The sequence below is a fragment of the Antechinus flavipes genome, chromosome 2, assembly GCF_016432865.1.
Source record: "Antechinus flavipes isolate AdamAnt ecotype Samford, QLD, Australia chromosome 2, AdamAnt_v2, whole genome shotgun sequence".
NCBI lineage: Eukaryota > Metazoa > Chordata > Mammalia > Dasyuromorphia > Dasyuridae > Antechinus > Antechinus flavipes.
The window spans coordinates 537,233,178-537,251,864 of NC_067399.1; the positions used below are offsets into that span (position 1 = coordinate 537,233,178).

Sequence of the window (18,687 nt, forward strand, 5' to 3'; positions counted from 1 at the left end):
TTCTTGCCTGCTGTTAAGATATATGAGGCTTCCAGAAGTCCCCCCAAGCTCCCTCCCAGAACCTCCCTCCAACTCCTTTCCAAGCTGGAGTTTCAGAGAAAACTACACAGAGAATTGGTGATAAGGCCTGGGCAGACTAAACTCTTAGCAACGGGTACATTCCCTGGCTATTGGCAATAACTGCTCTAGAGAAGCATTCTAATGGTTTCATAGGGAACAAAAGAGTAAAAGATTTCTTGGAGCCAAATGTTCTCCTGGTAAGTTTCCAGCCAGGGAAAGATCCAATTCACAGATCTGAGGAGGCTGGAGTGGCTGGCTGGGTCACGTAGGGCTCCTGGTCTGCCAGATCTCAGTAATTACATCCTTCAAACCTGGAAAAATCAGAATTCACAGTTTACTACTCCTATCCCAGAGAAAAAAACTTCCTTAGTTGGGTTGAAGGAGCTTCTCTGTAGGTTGCTACAATGAAGCAGTTTCTTCCTCTGGGGTGGGGAAGGCCAGGTAGATTTAAAAACACCAGCTTCTGGTGTTTAACATATTTATTTACTTAGATTTTTCTTAACTAGGTGAAGGAGGCCAATATTTGCCTCAATTGCTAGCTGAATCACTGAATGGGTGCAGCTTTAGTCAAACTGAGACCTATTGAAAACCTTGCTGAAAAAAGACCACAGTCTTCCACTTCACCCAGGGCCATTTCCAATCATTCTGATCTATATCTGGCCACTGATGGCTCTGGAGGGGAAAGTGAGGCAGGTGACCTTGCCCAATCCTCCCTCATTTCAACCCAATTCACTTGCACATCATGGCATCCCCTTCCTGATGCCATGGTCCTCTTCAAGAATAGCTTGAATAGCAGCTCACAGAGACATCACTCAACTCAACAAGCATTGACTACTTTTCAGATACTCTACTAGGCACTGGGAGGTGCAAAGGCCAAAATCCAACAATTACTCAAAGAAATTTCATTCTACTAAAGGTGTGTTGATATTTTCTTTCTTGAGAGTCTATAACTTTCTTGAGGAAAGGGAACGTTTCATTTTTGTTGTTAACCCAACACCTGGCACTGTGCTTAGTATCTAGTAGGTGTTTAATAATAGCATGCTCTAAAGTAAGTAAATATAAAATATTCAAAATAATTTGAAAGAACTTTTGCAGGGAGGGGAAACACTAACAACTGGAGAAATCAGGAAGATGTTCTTATAGGAGATGACATCTAAGCTCAACCTTGAGGAAGCTGGACATTCTAGGGGGAGGAAGGAGAGCATTCTAGGTACAGAACACACAGAGAGATAGGAAAAGGAAAAGCTTAGGGGAACAATAAGTTAGACTGTTTGGGATAGAACGTGGAACCTTCTTTGCAGAACTCTTTCATCCCTTCCTAACTACTCAGAAGAGTACTAGAACTGGAAGAGTTCTCAAAGGTCTTCTTAGCCTCATTTTACAGATGAGGAAACTGAGTCAGAAAGGTTAAATGTCTTGCTCTAGGTTACCCAGGGATAAGCAAAAGCTCTGGAGTCAGTTCATCTGTCCCTATAACCAGTTGTTTCTTCATTGCAGGGATCCTGGAAATCACTAGTGCACTGCGAGTGAGCGAGGCAAATTCCCTTTTATTGAAATCCCCATGGAAACCCTTTAAACTAAGACCAAATGAATCAGACCCTTCCATTGTCCTGCTGTCTTCTACTTCAAGGAAAAGAAGGCAAATTTGGAACGAAATTCCTGCTCCCTAGATAATATTATATGTGAGTTTGGGCAAACACTTTTCTTTTTCCAATCCCCAGTTTTTTCATCAGTAAATAATGAAATAATTGCCAAGGTGCTTTGTAGCTCTAACATTTTATGACCAGGATAAAACACATTTAGCTTTTTAAAAATTTTTTTTTATTATTATAGCTTTTTATTTATAAGACATGCATGGGCATTGACTCTTGCAAATTTTTCTGTTCCAATTTTTCTCCTCCTTCCCCCCACCCCCTCTCATAGATGGCAGGTAGTCCAATACATGTTAAATATGTTAAAGTATATGTAAAATCCAATATATGTATACATATTTATACAATTATCTTGCAGCTCAAGAAAGATCTGATCTAGAAAGAAGGTAAAAAAAAATGCAAGCAAACAATAACAGAAAGAGTGGAAATACTGTGACGTGGTCCACACTAATTTCCCATAGTTCTCTCTCTGGGTGTAGCTGATTCTCTTCATTACTGAACAATTGGAGATGGTTTGGATTATCTCATTGAAGACATTTAGCTTTAAAAAAAAAAAAACAATCACCACTACCATCTAACTGACACTAGAGAATGCCATGGGCTCAGGACAGACCTGTCCAAACTCCATACCTTCATGTATCACTATATAAAACTAATTATTGTTGTTCAGTTGATTTTTGGTTATATCCAACTCTTCATGACTCCATTTGGGATTTTCTTGGCAAAGATATCAGAGGGGATTGCCATTTCCTCCTCCAGCTCATTTTATAGATGAGAAAACTGAGGCAAATAGGGGTAAGTGATTTTCCCAGCATCACGCAGCAGGTATCTGAAGCCAGATTTGAACTTAGGAAGATGATTATTTCTGACTCTCAGCAGTCTGTGTTGCCCATATAATGTAAGGGCTAATAATAATAGCTAATATTTATGTAATATCTAGTATGTGGTGGGCAGTGTGATAAGCACTTTACAATTATCATATCATTTGATCCTCAAAATAACCATGTGAGAAGAGTGTTGCCATCATCCCCATTTAACAGGAACTTGAGGCAAACAGGGGGTAAGGGACTTGCCCTGACTCATACAGATAATAAGTATCTGAGAAAGGATAACAAAGTACATTTTAACCTATATATTATGTAATTTAAGCCTCAGCATTAGCTCTGTGAAGGAGATGCTAGTGTTACACATCATTTCACAAATGAGGAAACTGAGGAAACAGGTTTAAGTGACTTGCCCAGAATCACACAGCCAATAAATGTCTGAGGCAAGACTTAAACTTGAATATTCCTTGACTACAATTTCTATTTCCTCAACCCACTAGCTGTCTTAATTCATCTCACATTTACTACTACTTTCCCAGGTCCATGTTAAGAAGTCAGGGAAATATATACATATAAAACACAGTCCCTTTCCTCAAGGCACTAAATGAGAAGAAAAGATTCATAGAGAAGATACAGTCATTTCCAGAGGACTTTTTTAAGAGATTTTTTTTTATTAAAGCTTTTCATTTTCAAAACATATGCAAAGATAATTTTTCAACATTGACCCTTGAAAAACCTTGTGTTCCAAATTTCCCACTCTTTCCCCCTACTCCATCCCTTAGATGGCAAATAATCTAATATATATTAAACATGTTAAAATATATGTTAAATCCAATAAATGTATACATATTGATATAATTATCTTGCTGCACAAGAAAAATCAGATCAAAAAGGAAAACAATGAGAAAGAAAACCAAATGCAAGCAAACAACAAGAAGATTAGAAATGCTGTACTGTGATCCACACTCAGTTTCCACAGTCCTCCAGAGGATTTCTGAAAGGGATCAGTGACAGTACTCAACATTGGGAAGTCCTACTCAGAATCACAACTGAGCCACAAAGATTCTCATTCAGCAAGAACTCACTCATATTCATGATACACCAAGGAAGGCATTTTAGAAAGATCTGCAGTAAGGACTGGAACAAAAAACCATTTTCGGATGGACCCTCAAAAACACAGAAAATTGCATTCCCATTGTATAATGAAAAGATTGTCAGATTTAGAAATCAGAAGGTTAAGTTTTGAATCTCACTTGCAACACTAGCTTTGTGACTCTGGACAAATATCTCAGTTTGTCTACAAGTCAGTTCCCTCATGTTTAAATTGGAAATAACACTTTGATTATTGAAGTCATAGGTATGTTGTTTAAAAAAAAAAAAACTGGGAGAAGAACATAATAAACTTTAAAACATCACAAAAACTGTAAGCTGAAGTGAAATGAGCAGAATCAGGAGATCATTATATACTTCAAAAACGATACTGTATGAAGATGTATTCTGATGGAAGTGGATTTCTTTGACAAAGAGAAGATCTAACGCAGTTTCAATTGATCAAGGATGGACAGAAGCACCTACACCCAAAGAAAGAACACTGGGAAATGAATGTAAATTATTTGTATTTTTGTTTTCCTCCCGGGTTATTTATACCTTCTGAATCCAATTCTCTCTGTGCAACAAGAGAACTGTTCGGTTCTGCACACATATAGTGTATCTAGGATATACTGTAACCTATTTAACATGTAAAAGACTGCTTGCCATCTCGGGGAGGGGGTGGAGGGAAGGAGGGGAAAAATCGGAACAGAAGTGAGTGCAAGGGATAATGCTGTAAAAAATTACCCTGGCATGGGTTCTGTCAATAAAAAGTTATTATAAAATAAAATTTTTTAAAAAACTGTAAGCTGTTTTTCCCCCAGTTTCCCCTCAATCCCCCAAGATCCTGGATAGAATTCTGAACCTAGAATCAGGACCTAAATTCAAATCCAGCCTCAGACACCTGCTAGCTGTGTGACTTGGGACAAGTCATCTGACTTTATCTCCATTTCCTCTTCTGTAAAATGGAAGTAATAATAGCACCTGCCTCCCCAGGATCATTGTGAGACTCAAACAGGACAATATTTGTAAAGTGCTTTGCAAACCTGAAATAAATAACTATTATTATAAATGAGATTTCATTGTATCATTTATAAATCAAAAGCCCCCTTTCCTTCATTAAAGTTAAATCTACAAAGCAAGGTCAATTGGAAAATAGATTTTAGAGCTAAAAAAGGGCCATCTCGTCCAACCTCTTCATTATAAAGATGAGGAAACTGAGATTGAGATGAGTTAGGTACGTTGCCCAGGGTCAAACTGGTATTTGTGTCAGAGGCAGCATTTGAACCCAGCTCTTCCTGTCTTGGAGTCTAGTATTTTATCCACTACAAATTGACTCAGGAATTTTCCAATATTGAGAACCCCAGAAGTGTTTTGTGACACATGAAAATTTAAATAACCAGGGCAGGGATAGATCAGACTTCCAAGAGGTGATTCCCCAAATAGAGTATTGACCCCTAATGCTCAATATGATGTTTCTGTCACAAACTAAGTCTCCTCCCTTCCTTTACCCACCCTCCTCCTTCTCCACAACTGAATCTCAATGAATCAAAGATCATAAAACTGCTATTAATTCAACCTCTGCTTTTGAAACTTGCTGGTGCAAATCATAATGAGACAGTCTACTTCCTCCTGTAAATCCACTGAGGAAAACAGACAAGAGACCCAGGGACTGTGGAATGATTCTGAGGAACTATTCCAAGCTAAGGAAAAGACCATGCTTAAAACAAGGTCAAATTCATTCATCAGGGAGAAAAAAACCTGGCAATTCCATTCAATGCCTGAGACCTCCTGAACTGAGGCCTAGGCCTTTGGGAGGTTTTGATCATCTCAACTTTGCACAGAGATAAATACAAAAATATAGCTCTGCAGAACACAATGTTTGCATGCCGGCATTTGAACGCTTTCTTTGGCTTTATTTTCTAATGAAGGCAGGAAACCAAAATTTAGTGGCCAGATTTATCTGTCACAATTATATTCCTCCTGCCAAAACAGACAGCCCAGGATGGGGTGGGTGGAGGGGGTGGAAGAGAAGGAAAAGTGGCTTTTCAACTGTCCTGGACTATTGAAACAGAGTTAAAATGAAAACAGGGCCAATTGGGAGAAAGAATTTTTTCTTTTCCAGAAAATGGAGCAGATACAATCTGAGGTCAGAACAAACAAAAACTAAGCAAAGAAAAAGATTTCCTAACTGTGAGAATTGTGGGACAGTCTAAATTGTAGAATAAGCTGTTTCCTTAACCTTCCCCACATGTGCACAAGTCATTCCTGTCTCTGGGATGGAATACTGTTCCCACTTTGCGTTGGTCCTCCTGCTTGGAAATCTTGAGAAACTGAGACACACGTACTCATTTTTCACAGAGCAGGAAACTGAAGCCTGGAGAAACTAAATGATTTACCCAAGATCACGAGTCATAGAGATCATAGTAAAATTTAAATCCAAGTCTCCTGAGTCCTAATTAAGGGCTCTTTTCATTATATCTTATACCTCTAAATCAGAAGTTCTTAACATAAAGTCCATGGACCACCTCCCTCTAATGAAATCTGTGGAGAGATTCTGAGGGTCTTTGAACTTGAATAGAAAAAAATAACCACATTTATTTTAGCTAAGCTCTAACTGAAATTTAATATTGTTTTCAATTATTTAAAACGCCATTCTGAGAAAAAGTCTATAATTTTTACTAGCCCACCAAAGTGGTCTAGGACACAAAAAAAGAAGGTGAAGAGCACCTCTTTTAAGACGCAGTTTAAGCCTCAGAAGGAGGCCTTCTCCAACTATTGTAGTCCACATCAATCTCCCTCTTTCCTGACTACTCATGGAATTTATTATTTGTATCATATACTCACCTCTGCATGGCTGAGTTTGTGAAAAAATTGAAAATAGATGTTACCCAGAAGGCAATCTAGACTGTCGAATTGTAACACCTAAGCCAGGGTTTCCAGGAATCAGGAAGAAACAAGCATTTATTAAAGTGCCTACTAAATGCCAGGCATTGTACTAAGGGCTTTACAGATCTTATTTCATTTGGTCCCTGCAGCAATTCTGGAAGGTAGCTGCTATTACTGTATCCCACATTGTGTACAGCCATTTTAGTCATCTCTGACTCTTTGTGACTTTATTTGGGTGGGGGGAGGGGGAGAATTTTTTTTTTTTTTTGACAAAGAGAATGAAGTGGCTTACCTTTTCCTTCTCCAATTTTACAGATGAGGAAAACCGAGGCAAACAGGGTAAAGTGACTTGCCCAGGGTCACACAGCTAGTAAATGCCTGAGTATGTATTTGAACTCTGGAAGCTGAGTCTTCCTGACTCCAAGCCCAATGCTCTATCCACTATACCATAGAAGACGACTCCCTATATCCATTGTACAGATGAGGAAACTGAGGCAAATTAAGATTAAGTGGCTTGTCCGGGATCACACAGCTAAGAGGTGTCTGGTTTTGAATTCAGTTCTTCTTGACTCTAAATCCTGAGCTCTATCCACTCCACCATCTAGCTTTCTTTTGAATAGAAGAACAATTCAGCAAATCATTGTGTGGTTTTGTTCAAATGTTTCATAAAACAGACTCAATTATCCCAGCAATACTCTAACTCCCAAGAGGTAGTGATAGATTTTATTCCTATCTCTGACAAACACACTGCATAGCCCTGTGCATATTACAAGAGCTCAACAATCCATCAATGACAAGCATTTATTAAGCTCCTATTGTGTGCCAAGCAGTGTGTTGAGTGCTGGGAATATAAAAGACAACAATAAAACAGCACCTGCCCTCAAGGAGCCTCTGTGCTACCATGTTTGACTTTTTCACCTGCCTCCAAGGAGCTTCCATTCCATCTCACTCCAACACTCTCACCTGCCCCCAAGGAGCTTCCATTCAATCTCACTCCAACACTCTCACCTGCCCCCAAGGAGCTTCCATTCAATCTCACTCCAACACTCTCACCTGCCCCCAAGGAGCTTCCATTCCACCTCACTCCAACACTCTCACCTGTCCTCAAGGAGCTTCCATTCCACCTCACTCCAACACTCTTACCTGCCCTCAAGGAGCTTCCATTCCATCTCACTCCAACATTCTCATCTGCCTCCAAGGAGTTTCCATTCTATCACACTCCAATACTTTCATGGATCTGTGAACTCATCCATATAAAGGTTATCTATTATCCCCATGTCTGCCAAATGTAACATATTCAACATTCTCAACATCTTTTTACTCCTCTTAAATGAAAGTGAATAAAAAATTGACTTGCCTTCTCTATTTCTAAATTCCATTGTACATAGAGATGCTAGGGGAAGGGGCAGGGAACTCTACATTAGAAGATATCTCTCCCCCCACTCCCCCCCATCCTCAAAGTTTAAAGTACTCTAATTCCAGTGCAGCTCCCTGAGAAGCACTCTTGAGTTGCTAGGAAGCACACCTACCCCCATCCACCACATCCCTGCTGAGCAGCAGCAAGATCCACTGATATTAACATCTGACCCAGCATCAGGAGCACAGTTAGTTTAACCCTGAGGACTGAACACAATCTGTATTAGAATGACAACAGCACATGAAAATCCTATGGCCCTGTGATCAAACCAAACTGCAACCCCCTAAATGGTTTTGACAGCTAATTTTTTTTCAGAAGACAAATGTCCTCTGTCGAAAAGCAAGAAGACAAGAGACTAGGGAAAAGATGATGGCTTGTCAGACCTATGGAAATACAAAAGAAAAAATGCCAAAAGAAGTCCTTTTAGAAAAATAAATAGTGCCTCCCTGGAGTTGCTTAAAGAGAAAAAGAAAGCCCCTTTCATTCACTTATTGTACAGAGCAGTTTTATATATTCAATCTCAAAATGACTAAGTGACTGACAATAGACTCTTCCAAATTCACATTTCCCAGGTTGGATTAGGAAATAGTCCTGCTGAGTCTTTCCTGATGGACTATAGAATTTAGAGTTGGTTGAACTTTAGACATTATTTAGTCCAAGGGTTCTTTACCTTTTTTTTTTTCATTCCATATACAGTGTGGTGAATCGTATGGATTCCTTCTCAGAATAATGTGGTGTTTTGGTTTGGTTTGGTTTGGTTTTTAATTCATAATTGAAGGAAATGTTAAATTTCAGTTAGAAGCTTGTTCAATCATGTTCAGTCCTGAACCAATACATCATTTGGGGTTCTTGGCAAAAATACTGTAGTGATTTACCATTTCCTTCTCCAGCTCATTTTACAAATGAGGAAGTTGAGACAGTTAAGTTACTTGCCCAGGATCATACAGCTAGTAAGTCTGAGTCAAATTTGAACTCAGGAGGTTGAATCTTCCTGACTCTAGACCCAGCACTCCATCCATTGTACCACCTAACTCCCCTAATAAGAGATAAGTGAAAGTAAAGATGTAATTTTTTTTTCCCATCCTAGATCATAGACTCCTTGAAATCTATCTACAGAACCCCTTCAGTTATGTGAATCAAAAGTTAAGGACTTCCATTCTAATCCATAACTCTCATTTTCATAGATTAGAAAACTGAAGCCTAGAAAGATAAAATAATAAAATTTAATCACCCCAGTGAGTGGAAGGGTTAAGATTTAAAATCAAGTTTTTTGACTCCAAATACTTGGCTCTCTATGTTCCACCACACTGTCCTACCCAATTCTTCCCACCTCGTTTGTGAATGTGTGTGTGTGTGTGTGTGTGTGTGTGTGTGTGTGTGTGTGTGTGTGGCTACTGAGTTGGTGCCAGCCCTGTAGTGTCTGACTAAGCTATCAAAGCCTAGAAAAGCAGCTGCCCCTGGGAAGCAGGAACTCTGAGGAAAGGACAGATGCAAATTGAACTTGCTGCCTCCCCCGTCCTCACTTTAATTAAGAACCATGGGCAACAAACAACACATTAATCAACAAGTGGAAAGTCAGCACTTACAAAGTACTCAGCTCTGGATGGGATGCCAGTGGGAGGAATGCAGAGAAATTCACAACCTGGTTTCTTTGCCCTAGAGATATTTTAAGTTTCTCAAAAATAAAACAATTTAGAAACAATCAAATGCTTGGAAACCTGGGAACTATCTGAGGGTACTATAAGAGTTCAGAAGTAATGACCATTATGGGTTATGGTAGCCTGGCAAGGGTTCTGGAAAAGGTGGGTCTTCAAAGATGGGACATATTGTCAATTTGATTAAAAAACCAACTCAAGAGTCAAAGACTAATACATTTAAGATCAGAGATTTAGAACGGAAAGAGACTTTAGCGATTATCCAAATTGTCTAAAGGTCACATAGATGGCAGAATCAAATATTCAAACCCATAGAATTGGATTCTCTCTCCCTCCTCTCTCTCTCTCTCTCTCTCTCTCTCTCTCTCTCTCTCTCTCTCTCTCTCTCTCTCTCTCTCTCTCTCTCTCTCTCTCTTTCATTTTTAATCAAATATAACACTTCTGACCCACCATCCATAAAGCATGTGATTTGCACAGGGTTTCCTGAACTGAACCACCCTACAGTTCTTCTCTTTAGCCTATGACCAACAGGACATATTTTTAGTAATGGTTAGGTAAGTTTGATTGTACTTTGTGGTGTGTGGAACAGGTTTTTTTGGTGGGTTTTCTTTTCTATATGAAATTATTCTATATGTGCATTAAAGTTGAACCTTGGGGTGGCTTTGTTTTTATCTCAGTATCTGCAGTTCTGAATTCTAAGTATCTTAAGAGTCAGTATGGCACTGATGATCACAGAACCAGGAAGACTTGAATTCAAGCCTTTTCTTTGATGTACACTAGTTAAGTGACCCTGGGAAAGTAACAATTTCCCATCGCAACAGAGAACTTCCTCAGACTAAGTTGCCTAGAAGGTGTTGATATTCACTGATGGGGGAGTTTCCAGATTCCTATATTAGTGAAACCACTGCATGATCCCCCTATGCTTTTGAAGCTCTACAAAGTCACTCTCTTGAAATCACCCTCTTGGGAAATCAGAGAAATCATCTCCATTTTACATTTTCCTCTACTTGCTCTGGGTCATAAAACTTGTAAAAAATGATAGTCGGGATTTGAACCCAGGATTCATGACACCAAGTCCAGTATTTCTCCTAATAGACAACACAGCTCTGGAGAAACCCCATTGTTTTATTATTTAGACAGGGCCTTACTACAGGGCAAAATGGATGAATCTAAGATGAATCTAGTGATTACACTCAGCGGATGGAGGTGACCATGTTCCCACCAAAGTATCTGCAAGAGGGAGGCAGCTACCCCATCTTTCCTAAGAGTCAATCCACCCTTTCCCCATAAAGGGCACGGTCATTCAAAACAGCTTATTTTCATCCTTAACTAGCACAATTTGCATCTGTCCTTTCCTTCTAACTCCTGCTTCCAGCAAGGCTGGGAAACCAGGAACAAAGCCCAACCAGTTATTATTTTTTTTTTTTCTGAACTTCTATTGCCTATCTGGACACTCCTGGATCTATGGCTTCAACATGATGTTGTTGCTGTTGTGGTTTAATTGTGTCTGATACTTTGTGATCCTGTCAGTTTTATTGGCTAGTTTGCTATTTCTTTCTCCAGCTCATTTGACAGATGAAGAAATTGAGGAAAATGAGATTAAGGGACTTGCCAGGATCACACAGCTAGTGCATATCTGAGGTCAGATTTAAACTCAGGAAGATAAGTCTTCCTGACTCCAGACTTCGTACTCTATCCACTGTGCCTCCTAGCTGCCCAAGTATCCATTCGATGTCTACCAACAAAGCAGGAAAGATCACAGAAGGAGCAAAAGAATTATTCACAGGATCACAGACTTAAAGTGGGAAGAGCTTGAGAAATCATCTAGTCCCAATGCCCCACCTTTATTTTATAGAAAAGAAACCCGTTCCACAGAAGTACCATGCCCAAGTAAACACAGAACAGATTTGGATTTGGACAACAGGTTTGGATTCAAATCCAAGTCCTCTGAGGACTTGATGCTCTTTCCACTGTTCCACCCTACCTCACTTAAGGATGGAAAAAATTAGTAGTTAAGGAGAGGGTCTGGGAGAAGAATGAAGATGAATTTGAGTGTGGGTAGATACACAAAGGAGAGATGGTTTGAGGGCACATTGAGAGAAGCATGCAGAGTCTTGAGAAATAATAGGATTAGAGGAAGTACAGCTAAAGTTCTTAACCTGGGATTGGTAGACTTTTTGTTGATATTTTGATAATATTTCATTTCTGACAAGGGGTCCAACAGTTTCACCAGACTGACAAAGGTGTCCACAACACACACAGACAAAAAAGGATGAGCTCCTAGTTTCAAGAGACCCACTGGAGAAGAATGGATAGAGAGACATTAAGTAGAGCAGATAGAAGAGGGAGGAAGAAGGAGCTGGGAGGGGACCCTGAAGGATGGAAGACTAAATGAGATGCTCTCCGAAGGGGTGTAGGGAGATTTGTGCCTTGTGTTATCCCATGAAGAATATACAAATTCTCTGCTCAGTAATACACAAATCAGAACCTACTCTTGCTCCGCCAAGAGCTCAGGGCTAAGGCCAACATCACCGTCTGGAAAGTGGAAAAATTTATTCCATCAGCTGGCTGCCTGGCCTAAGGAGGGCCAAACAATCCATTTGGCTAATTTTCATTTTCCTGAATTGCCTAAAAGGACTGGTTGTTTTGGGCACAGTTCAGAGCCAATATAAAATTAAGGGAAAATAGGCAACTATTTCAGCGGTGTGATTTCAGACCCTTCCACATCCCCAGACTTTTTCTTCCCATCTTCCCATTGACTTTCCTTTACCAGGAAACAGAATCCTATCTTTCCTAGTGGGACAGTAGGCATCGAAAGAAAATCACCCAGAGAGAGATGTTGGGTATTAAAAATAATTTTCAGATATGCCAATAACTAACATGAGAACCTTTTCTGGCAACATGTTTGGAGAAAGTAGAAACATTGTTGGGGACAAGTGAGAGGGAAGTAGGGATTGTGCATTGAAGACACAAGGACACAAACCCCACAAGCTTCCCAAGGACCCCACCCACCCCTGGAACATTCTTCGACAAAGAGAAGATCTAACTCAGTTTCAATTGATCAATGATGGACAAAAGCAGCTACACCCAAAGAAAGAACGCTGGGAAATGAATGTAAACTATTTGCATTTTTGTTTTTCTCCCTGGGTTATTTTTACCTTCTGAATCCAATTCTTCCTATGCAACAAGAGAACTGTTTGGTTCTGCACACATATATTGTACCTAGAATATACTGTGACATATTTAACATGTATAGGACTGCTTGACATCTGGGGGAGGGGATGAAGGGAGGGAGGGGAAAAGTCGGAACAGAAGTGAGTGCAAAGGATAATGTTGTAAAAAAAAAAAATTACCCAGGCATGGGTTCTGTCAATAAAAAGTTATAATTATTTAAAAATAAATAAATAAAATAAAATAAAATTTAAAAAATGATTCCTCAGAAAAGTGGGTACCTGAGACTATCCTCCAATCAAACAGCTTAGGCCAGAGAGCTGGGTGAGGTAGCATCTCTGGGTAGATTAATTCCTGCCCTGAAATGGAATTTCCACTCTATGATCAATGAAACATGTAGCCAAAGGATAGGAATCTGAAGGGACCTTGACCTGGAGACCCCTTCCTGAGGGTGAGGGTGAGGGAGAGCAGTAGTTTCAAATTCTAGCCTGGGGATGGAACTGGCCAGTTCTTATCAGAATGTCCAGCCTAGAATCCCTTCAGTCTTTTCCAGCTGAGAGGACACAGAGAAACATAGGGCCCTTTCCCACATTAAAGTCCAAGAAAGGGTCTCAGTAGCTCTATTTGCTCTCTTGTGCTTTAAGCTGAGTCTTGAATTCCAAATCTGCAGCCTCAGGCCCTATTTCAGAGATTCTTTACTCCCTTCAACATTATGAAGAAGCTGAGTCCCAGAAAGGACCAGGGTCATAAAGTTCTAAAGGTTTATATTCATCTTGAGCAGGAACTGTGATCCTGAGACAGTTCTCTCAGCAGGAATTCTGGATCCTTTTAGAGCCATAGAACACATATTTCAAGAGGAATCCTCTTGTATATATTTTATTGTAATGACTTGATTTCATCAGCTCTAGGGACGCTGGTGCTAGTGAGAGCTTGAAGGAGGTGAGAAAGGAGGTTGAAGCCTCTCCTTAATCTTAACAGAGCACCTCACCCTTGCATATACCACAATAGTAAATACTCTAGACTCCAGCATTTCCCAAAAGCTTAGGGGTCATTCCTAAAATGATTCCTCAGGTAGTTTAGAAAGGAGAGAGGGACCAGCAGGGTGATACAAAACTCTATTAAGAAAAATGCATGATACAACTCATTGCTGTGCTTTCGAGTCTCTGCTCCAAAGAGGAAAATTATAGATATTAATGTTGAATCAGAAAGTAATATGTTAAGATAGTGATGGGCCATGGTGGATAGAACACTGAACCTAGAGTCAAGAATACTCATCCTCATGAGTTCAAATCCTGCCTTAGACACTTATTAACTGAGTGATCCTCAGTGAGTTCCCTCTGTTTGCCTCAGTTTCCTCATCTTTAAAATGAACTGGAAAGGAAATGGGAAACCACTCCAGTATCACTGTCAAGAAAACCTCAGATGAAACCATAAAAAGTCAGATATTGACTAAAACAAAACAATAACCATCTAGGTTAACTCCTTTCAAATGAGGAAACTTGAGTCTCAGAGAGGACTTGAATCCCAATAAGCCCAGTTACTGGCAAGACTGGAACAAGAAAACAATCTAATTCATAGGACAAGATGGAACTAAAACCCAGGTCTTTTAGACTAGTGCACTTTCTATTACATGCTTTTGGAGTAGCATCTTCCTATCCACATATATTCTGAATCGGGACAAATAAGGATGACTTAGATTTAATTATAGATCTTTCATTCTTACTATTCATTGTTTATCTTTCCTGGCCTCCACTCCACAAATCCACTTGCTACCCACCCCTGATAATATAAGGTAACATTTATATAGCATTTTAAGATTTGTAAAGCACTTTACAAATATATTCTCATTTGATCCTTACAACAATCCTGGAAGGTGCTGCTGTTATCATCTCTACTTTACAGATGAGAAACTGAGGCAGAGATTAAGTGCCTTGTACAGGATCCTAAAGCTAGTAAATGTATGAAGCTGCTTTTGAATTCAGGTGTTCTGAATCCCAGGTAAGTCACTCAATCCATTGCACCACCTATTGTTGCTTCCTATCCTACTCATCCACTCCCACCTTAGGGAAAACAAAGAATATGAGAGGCTTAGAAATGGTGACATTCTTTGAGCTGAATCAATTTGTGCTTAATTTAGAGTTCATAAACTTATTGGGGGGGGAGGGGTTAAAATGTTATATTTCATAGATGCATTTCAATAAAATTAGTTTACTTTGTAATCCTATGTATTTTATTTTAAGCATTTAAAAACAGGATTCTGAGAAGGCTTCACCAAATGGCCAAAAAGATTCATGACACAAAAATGATTAAGAAACTATGATATCAGGGCAGCTAGGTGGCGCAGTGGATAGAGCACCAGCCCTGAAGTCAGGAGGACCTGAGTTCAATTTGACTTGAGATATTTAACAAGTCCTAACTGTGTGACCCTGGGCAAGTCACTTGACCCCAATTGCCAGAGAGAAAGAGAGAGAGAGAGAGAGAGAGAGAGAGAGAGAGAGAGAGAGAGAGAGAGAGAAGAAACCATGATATTGATGGAGAAGGAAGGAAAGGTGGAAAATACAAAACTTGTATTAAAAAAATGGATTTTTGGTATGTTCAAATCATCAACCTGCAGCATAATACCCTTCAGTCTTGCCATGCCAAAGGATTCAGTCATTCTGGGGTGGTCATTTCTTCTGAATTTGCAATGTATCTAAGAGAAAAATAGTTTGACCAACTTCTAATTTTCCCCATTTAGTTTATTGTACCCAGATAATTTGCTTCTTCCTTCTTCAGCGTCATATTAACACCTCAAATTTGTGAGAGCTGCAAAGACCAACCGAAATCATTTTACCAAGGAGGGAACTGAAACCTAGAGAAGAAAATGAAGTGACCTGATAACTTCTCACTCTTTTCATTTGACCATGACAAAATGAAAAAGAAAGATTATTATCATCACACAAGACACACACACACACACACACACACACACATACACACATACACACACACACACACACACAGTTTTTATCTATAAGGTTATAGACAGAAAGTTTGTTCCCAAGTTTCTTTTCTAACATATTACCCTAGTACCTATACTAAGCTGTCCTGAAAAAGGCCAGGAGCCATTAGAAAAAGTTTAGCTCAAATGTCCTTATCAGATTCGATCTTGGATTTATTCTACCTTAAGCCTATCAAAAGTAGCATGCAGCCCCATAGCTAGTTAATCAGTAAAGATTTTAACTCTTTGACCTTCCCCACCCCTTTCTGTAGGCCTAAGAACTGGCATTCCATCATGTCCCACAGCCCTGCCAGCACAGACTGTATCTCTATTCTTGGCATCACTTACCCAACTCCAGCAGCCAGACCAGTGTGAGGAAAAGGTAGTGAGTAGTATTGGGGAAAATAATACAGGATTTTACCCCAAATCCCCATGGAAAGTAACACACAGTCCCCTTGGCCATCAAAGGAATTGACATCATTCATGAAGCCATCTTTGGAATATACTTTCCCAGACATTTCTTGCAAACATAATCTCATTGGATCTTCTACTGGTAGGATCCAATGCTATATTATTACCTCTATACTACAGGTGAAGAAACTGAGGCCTGAAAGAGTTTGTGTGACTGGCTAATTTCACGTACTGTGGCCTCAAACTGAAGCCTACATCTCCCCACTTTTCCAGTTGAGTTCTCCTTTGCAAGACATTATAATCCTCTTCTTAACCCCTTTATATATTGAAATGGAAAAGCAAGAAGAAATAGAAATAAAACTTGCTTCTCACCTTGCACACAATTAACATTCTCTTCACTTGAGAATAGAAAGAGGGTCTTTCATCACCCTATGGTTCGGAGTCCTGTCCTTTCTCACCAAAAACCTCAAAGGACTCCCCTCTACCCGCTTCCCCCCCCCACTCCCGGCAACCTGTAGCCCCTAGAAAGGCGCTGCTTCTGAGCGGAACCAGAGCTCCCCGAAGCAAGGCAAGGCCGACTCTGAAGTCTGGGGGTTTTCCCTTCTATGGGTTATCCTGGTGCAAGGAGGGCAATTCTCAAGAAATGACAGCTGGCCCCTTCCGGGGACCTGCTGGGAGGTGTGCGGGAGACATAGAGCCACACATCCACCAATACACAGTGGCCGGCTTTAGTGAGGACCACAGAGCTGGCCGCCGGAGTCCTCAAGGGGTTAAAAATGCAGTATCCGAGGCGAGCAGCCACTTCCCCGGGTGCCCAGCCAGGGGGTCGTCCTCACGCCCATCTCACTCCCATCGCCGGGCCACGCCAAAAGCTGTTTGCTTGAACCCACCCTCAACTCATCGGGGCGAAGGAGTGGAAGTGCTTGGCTTTGGGGAAGGGGGCATGGGAGTGGGTGAGAGAAGACGACTAGCAGGGAGGGGGGTTGGGGTGGGGGGCGGAGTGCACGCTGCACCTTTAAGACAGAAGACACTCATGTCAACGCAAAAGCAAGCCAGCAGCAGAGGACTTCCTCTCCATCCCCTCCCCTCCACTGCCCTGCCCTCTCCTCCAGCCTGCTGCACCCTGCGCCCGCAGTCCCATTGGAGCTGCCCCAAGGCTGCTGCCGCCCGGCTCCCAAAGGACCGGGCTGGTGAAGGACGCTTACCTTTGTGACAGTCATGCAGAAAGTCTGGGGGAAGTCGTCAAGGTTTCCCGAAGCCCAAGGGTGGCTGAGAGGGAGGGGGTGGCGGGATGGGGGGCGGGCAGCCCACTTCTCCTGGCGCGCTCCTGCTCGCTTTGGATTTCCGCCCCCTCCTGTCTCCTCCGCTCTCGCGGATGCGCGAGGTTGGCCCGAGTGAGAAAGCGAGCGGAGCGAGGGGGAGCGCAGAGCTGCAGCGATATCTACCCCGCAGAGGGCTCCGCCGCGGCGTCAGCGGCTACGGACAGAGCGCAGAGCGCAGAACAGAGTGGAGGGGAGCCGAGCGAGAGAAGGAGGGAGGGAGGAAGATGGGGGAGGGGGAGGAGGGAACGCGGGGGAGGAGGAAAAGGGGAGGGGGAAGGGACCACCCCTCGGAATCTGATTAAGCTATCCTCGGGGCTCGCTCTGGCAGCGGCGGTGATGTCAGTACAGTATGTGCATTTATAATGGATGAGCCTCCTTCGCCACAGGAAGGCGAGACAGGAAGAAAGAAAGAGGGCCCAGGCTGGAGGTTGTGGGGGGGGAGGCAGGAGAGAGGAAGAAAGAAGGATAACCTAGGAAACTACAAAGGGGGAGGAAAGGGGAAAGCGTATACATGCACACACAGAGAGAAAATAAACCATAGTGATAGCTGGGCAGTCCCAGGAAATCCTAATCCGCTCTCAACCAGCAGAGAGAAGGCCCGATGACTTAACTCTTTCGGGACCGGTATAAACCTTCGGAGCCCGGGACACCTGCTGGTCCCTGATAGGTAGAAACGGGGAGCCTGTTTGTCTTAGCATCTTCTATACCAATCGGTCTGGTGGCTGGGGGAATCGCGCGCAATAAATGACAGCTGATGAGCCCGCAGCCTGAAAGAAGTGACTTCCCCGGAACTGCTTCCAGACTGGAGAGGCTGCGGCGATCCGCCAGGCTCCATCGGGTAGTTGGGAACCAAGAGAGCCTTTGCCTGAGCCTCTAAACTCCTGGTGGTGCAAATGCAAGAGGATGTGTGATAAACTTATTGCACATGGATTTATTCTCCCGGAGGATGATTTTCCTCTGAGATATTAAATGCCTGCTAAATGCTAGGAGACAAATACTCCATTTGCGGTTTTGAAGTGAGATCTGACCCAAAGTAAATCCCAATCCGGATTATGAAGTCGTTACAGTCATATTTGACTTGGCAATAGTGGATAGAAAGTTGGCCTCTGAGTCAGGAAGAAATGGGTTCAAGTCAAGCCTCTGATTTATATTGATTGGATGACCCAAGTCACAACCCTTCAGTGCCTCCAGTCAACTCTCCAAAACTTAAAAATCAC

General features: G+C 41.6%; 1 protein-coding gene across 1 annotated transcript in view; it reads right to left on the minus strand.

Annotated features, from left to right (window-relative positions):
* CORO2B (coronin 2B) overlaps positions 1-18,197 on the minus strand; it is a 233,933-nt gene extending 215,736 nt beyond the window's left edge. The window contains exon 1 of the mRNA XM_051980781.1: positions 17,354-18,197. Coding sequence (XP_051836741.1) covers positions 17,354-17,368 — 15 coding nt within the window. The 5' untranslated portion in view covers positions 17,369-18,197. The remainder of the gene's footprint in view (positions 1-17,353) is intronic.
* Positions 18,198-18,687: the final 490 nt, after the last annotated feature.